General features: G+C 47.1%; 1 protein-coding gene across 12 annotated transcripts in view; it reads right to left on the bottom strand.

Annotated features, from left to right (window-relative positions):
• Positions 1-772: 772 nt before the first annotated feature.
• Positions 773-5,243, bottom strand: part of ZNF821 (zinc finger protein 821) — a 17,352-nt gene continuing 12,881 nt past the window's right edge. For 7 of the 12 annotated variants that reach the window (XM_025045269.1, XM_025045268.1, XM_015587798.2 and 4 more), the window contains 4 exons: positions 4,515-4,660; positions 3,666-3,770; positions 2,546-2,712; positions 1,096-1,750 (listed from right to left, as the gene is read on the bottom strand). In XM_025045269.1, the coding sequence (XP_024901037.1) occupies positions 1,096-1,750; positions 2,546-2,712; positions 3,666-3,770; positions 4,515-4,660 (1,073 nt within the window). Of the gene's footprint in view, positions 1,751-2,545; positions 2,713-3,665; positions 3,771-4,514; positions 4,661-5,243 lie in introns of all 12 variants that reach the window. The other 5 variants (XM_015587802.2, XM_006909825.3, XM_015587795.2 and 2 more) reach the window with 4 other exon arrangements.

Below are 5,243 nucleotides of genomic sequence, written 5' to 3'. Positions count from 1 at the left end.
CCCGGCATAGTTATTTTTCTGGCTACAACTTAACTAGGGCACTTCCTTCTGGACTTCAAGATCTGTAATTATCTAAACTATACACAACCTTTGGTGCAGGTTAAGGAAAGTTCTGTGTTTGTTCTGTACCATCAGAAGCTTTAGAAATGACCTAAGCTCTTGTCTGCTCCATGGTTTGGCAGCCATACAAACTGCCAAAGCAGTCGTTTTGCTCCAGCCTTGACCACTTATTGACTTGAGCTCTCATATCACCTTAATTTTGGATTATTCTATCTTGGCTCTGGGGAATAAATAAAAAGATAGATTACCTCCTCCCAAACGTGAGTTCCTTGGTGCTAAGGGCCTTAATATTGCAGCTATTTCTATGAACACATTCCTGAGTGCAGCTGTCTGCTGTTTGGGAGAGAATTTTAAAGTTTAACAAACTGAATTCTTGGAAAAGTAGCCAGGACCTAGTCTAAATACCACATCCTCTTTAGAAGATGCCAGTTATGAATTTGGAAAAGGTAAGCTAGGTTTAAGTAGTCCTGGGACTGTGGATTACCTTCGTTAGCGTTGTCGGAATGGACCCTCGCAAAGTATCGGTCCTTTAAAGTCCTAGTTGTGCCTCATCAACTTGTGGAGGCCCAAATAAGGGACTTTTGCTTAGAAAGCCTAAGTCGAGGAGCACCTTCTCTCAGAAAAGGACAACCGCCAGAAGTCGCTGCCTGAAAACTTCCATCCAGGTCTCTCCCAGATCATTTACTAAAATGAAACAAAAGCAGGAAAGGGCCAGTAAAGATAAAGTTAATTTATTTGCCCTCAACTCCATGGGCCACACTGGGGCCCCTCAGTCCTACGGCATGCCCTGCAGCAGTGGGCTGGGGAGTCCAGTTCTCCGGAGTGCCTGCTCCCTTGTCCAGAGCTGCCTCGAGCCAGGTCCCTCTTGACCCCATCGTCCTGCTCCCACATGCAAGAGGTACGCAGGTCCAGTGGCAACAAACCCGGGCCTGCCTCTGGCAGCAAGGACAGGGCCCCGCGGGTGGGCGCAGCACTGATCCCTGTGGACTTGGGTGGGTGGGTGAGCAGGAGGGCAGAGAGCAGGGTATGTGTGGTTCAGTGCAGAGAGCTGCTGTTCTGCTCTTCAAAGGCCATCTTGCCCAGGAGCTGGCTGTCCAATTCTACCCCACTCACAGGTAGCTGGAAGAAGTTCATTTCAGCTGCTAAGGCTGCCATGGCAGAAGGGTCCTGGCCAAACTGAGCTCGCAACATCATGTCCATTTTCTCCAGCCTCCTCTTGAGCCGCTTGGCCTCCCGCTCCCGGATGAGCCGGGCCTGCCGCTTCTCCGGGGTTTCATTGGCCCTCTTGAGCCTCATGGCCTCCCGATCCCGCTGCAGCCGGCGTGCCCGCTGCTCATCTGTCTCCTGCATGCGCTGTAAGCGCTTGGCCTCGCGGTCCCTCATGCGCCTTACCTCCCGTTCCTCGGGGGTCTCATTGTCCCGCCGGCTCTTCTTGGCTGTGCGCTCTCGTTCCAGCCGTTGCAGCCGGACTTCCAAAGGCTCGTTCTGTCGACGGAGGGCCCACTTGCGTACGCTGGGGGTCTGGGCTTCCAGTAGCTTACGGTAGGCAGCACAGTTGTTGCACACGAGCAGAATTCCAGCAGGGTACACTGGAGGACTAAAGGCAATGTCCTTTCCCTCAGCACTGGAGGGGCCCTCACTGTGGGCTGGGGGTAGGGATTCCATATTAAGTACTTCAGGAAGTTTCTCGCTGGAAGGCAAAAATTTTTGATGGTTAGTGTCACCTAGCAAGGCTCAGGTATCCAGTCCTGACTTACTCTTGTCCTACCCAGGCCAGTTGCTCCAAGTTCACTACTAGGAGTCAGTTTGAGTGCTTGGAAGACCTCTTCTTCCTCTCTGTCCCTGTCCTTCTTTGGGTGAGGATATCTAGCAAGTCTTAAAGACCACCTGGAGTTAGAGACTGAGACAACTGCCACAGCAAGCCGCTAGAAATGAGATGTGCCCTTACGATGCGTAGTTTTCATTCAAGCTGGAATGGTGGTGTTTGCTAGGAGCTGTGCAGGGCAATCCTGCTGTGGCAGGAGGCAGTCCTCCTTGAGCCAGAGGCTACCTTCAGGGGAGGTACAGTCCACTGGCTCTCGACTTCCATCTCCTCTAGGCAACTCTGCAAAGGGACTAGGACACAATTCACACAGTTCCAGTCTTCTTGGGACACAGAACACAGTACATCTTCACGTTAGGGTCCTCTGAGCACCCTGTAACTTCGGTCCCCATGCTTTATCATGAACGTTCTTGGACTTCCCCACATCTCTTTCTAGATGAAAATATTATTCTGATAGGGGAAAGAGATGGGAATTCATTTCTCTTTGGGGATATCTAATGGAACAGGCGTTATTTACTGGCCTCATTATCTGTATTTCCCAAGAGTCAGGAACCGGTTGCCTTTGTATTACCTACCTCTAGGCTTCGCTCCGACTTGGGAAATCAGAACCCACCACACCCAGTGATCTGTTCACAGCACAAGAGGGTCAGGTGCCCAGCTAACCTGTTAAACGTGGCATGGCTGGTGAAACGGGCTCCACACACAGCACAATTAGACCGCTGGTCCTCTGAGTGGATTAGGAGGTGGCGACCCAATGACCCTGGGGAGCTAAGGGCCCGGCCACAGACAGGACACATATAGCTCTTGGCGCTCACCACTGCTGCAGTGTGCTGTAAAACAGAGCTTTAATCTGTCAACTCACGCCACCTCCAGGACAGCCTATACCCAGTTAGGAACAGCTTTCTGGGAAATGTCCCCTTAGTCTCAGAACAAGAGACCTGCAACTATTCTCCCTGTTTACCACCTGGGAAAGTAAGTCTCCTGTGTTAATTAATGGGCCTTCAGAAGGGCCAAACCATTCAGACCGTTGCTCACATTTCATCAGTTTGAGTTCTGACTACATTCGACTACATTCTGGGACATGTGGTTGAATTGAGGAACCATGGTGATTAAGAGCCAGAGCCATCTTCACAGCCTGAGAAGTCACACTCAAGACAATTTCTCTCTGGCTGCTTTCCTCACACTGTGCAGTGTAAACGTACGTGAAGGGAGTGATGAAGGCCAGTCTAGAAGCTGGATGGGAAGACTGCTATTAACTGTCCTGCCTTTCCTTCAATCTTTTAAAAACAGTCTTTTGAGGAGAAGCTTCTCCTCACAAACTGATTATCTTTATGGTAAAACTCACACTACCATGTATGCTGATGCCTCTTCAAGACAGCTCACAAGGCATAGGTGCTCTGCCATTGGATCAGGATAAAAACACAAAAGTTTATCTTATTCTGATCCTCTTGTTTACACTAACTTTCTCCAGCATTTGGGAAACATGTTAACTCATTTTTTCTTCTTTAAAACAGAGCCCTCATTATTAACAGATGTTAGTTTCTATTTCACTATTTAAAATATCCATTAAGTAATTAAAAAAACAATTACAACTTAATTTTCATAGTATGTCTGCCTGGGAACCCCAGAACTTATTTACCCAATATACCCCACTTATTCTCTAAAATGTTCTGAGGACTGGAGTGGAGTCTTGAGGGCAACAAGCCAAGGTCCCTTTGGGAGCTGGAAGCAAAGGCTAAACTGCTGGTGCGCGTTGCAGAGCGCACAGCTCCCCATGCCATACCTGGTACACGTGAGCAATCAGCTGCTCCCGACTCCCACAGTCTAGTTGGCAGAGGGGACACTGGCAGAGTCCAAGTAAGGGGTCAGAACTGAAATTCTCTGTGACCTGCAATTCAATGTTTGGTAATTCATTAAGACTGTTGACCAGTCTCTTCCCTGTCCCTACTTTTTTTTTTTTTAAAAATGCCTACAACACCTGGTATTCCAAGGTGGTCTCCCATCTGACCCTGCTTAGCTTCTGAGATCAGACAGGATCGGGCTTGTTCAGGGTAGCATGGCCGTAGACCCTACTTTATTTTTTAACAAGTATCCTGTTATAAAGAACACAATCTGATATTGCTTATTATTCTCAGGTTTCCATGTGGACCAAAGGAAAAACGAAGGGAAAGGGAATTAAATTTACATCTTCATTTTCTCCAAGGCTTCCTGCCATGAGGACATAGGACTGCCCCAAAGTGAGCTCAACTATTTTTTTCCCCAAGTTGTAAACACTGTAGAGAATTAACTTCCCTCTTGCCATGCTTCTTGCAGGAATCCTCAGGAAACAGTTTAGCAAGAAGATGGCACCTCAGGTAACACTTTTACTTAAATTTGCAAGCATATTCAAGAATATACCCCAGGAAGTCAGCTGATAGTTTTCAAAAGGTAAGTATTCTGTCTGGGAAGAAGTGGGGAGCTTTAGGAAGCTATCCATGGGTGTAGTGATATGTGAGTAGAAAAGGACAGCTGGGTGTGGTGAGAACTGTGTGTCTGAGGTTTGGGTAACTAGTGCTGTTATCTGTGGATGAGGCGTCACGGCCGAGGAGAAGGGTAAGGGGGATCCCGGACTCAGGAGCCACTTGTCACTTGCCTCATGCTCTACCACTTCATTCCCACCAACAGGCTGTTCTGCATTTTCTAACTCTTTTTCCACTTTGACCACCCCTCCATCTTCCTCTGATGTGTGGGAAGAGATTTCATCTTGTGTGGTCTCCTCTTCATCACCCTCACTGTCACCTGGAACACACAAACTGGTCACTTGTTCTTATTTTTGCACGAATACATCTTGAGTTACTTTCCACCCTAGAGTTTGCAGCTATAATGGAAAACATTTTCAGATCTTCCATAATACAGTTTTTATCAATGCTTAGTTGGGTACAAATCATGTTAAGTGGAAACCAGCTATAGCTGTTGTATATAATGCTATATACACACTAAAGAGAAAATCTGAGGCAAAATTGCATTGCAAAATGGTTATTGGGCCCTGTACATTATCATAAAAATAACTTCTTACACATGGTTCCCAAATATCTCACGCTTCAAATCACACCTCCCCACATACCTCGCACCATGCTCATTACCACCACGCACCACCTCTGACTTACCAACACTTCTCACTGATTTTATTAGATTTTAACTTACTTTTCTCCATAACCCCCTGCACAATTTCTCCATAGTGTTACATATACTATTCTATTTTGAATCCCACCAATATGTTCTCTCCCAACAAACCCCAAGACACACTTAAAGAAACACCAACGAGTCTTTCTTTCCTCTAATCAATAAAGGAGGTAGTAGTAAATTAGGTAAATGATGTCAT

This window comes from Pteropus alecto, unplaced genomic scaffold (genome assembly GCF_000325575.1).
Source record: "Pteropus alecto unplaced genomic scaffold, ASM32557v1 scaffold42, whole genome shotgun sequence".
Lineage (NCBI taxonomy): Eukaryota > Metazoa > Chordata > Mammalia > Chiroptera > Pteropodidae > Pteropus > Pteropus alecto.
The sequence above is the reverse complement of the archived record's forward strand: the minus strand, read 5'-3'. Positions and strand labels throughout refer to the sequence as shown.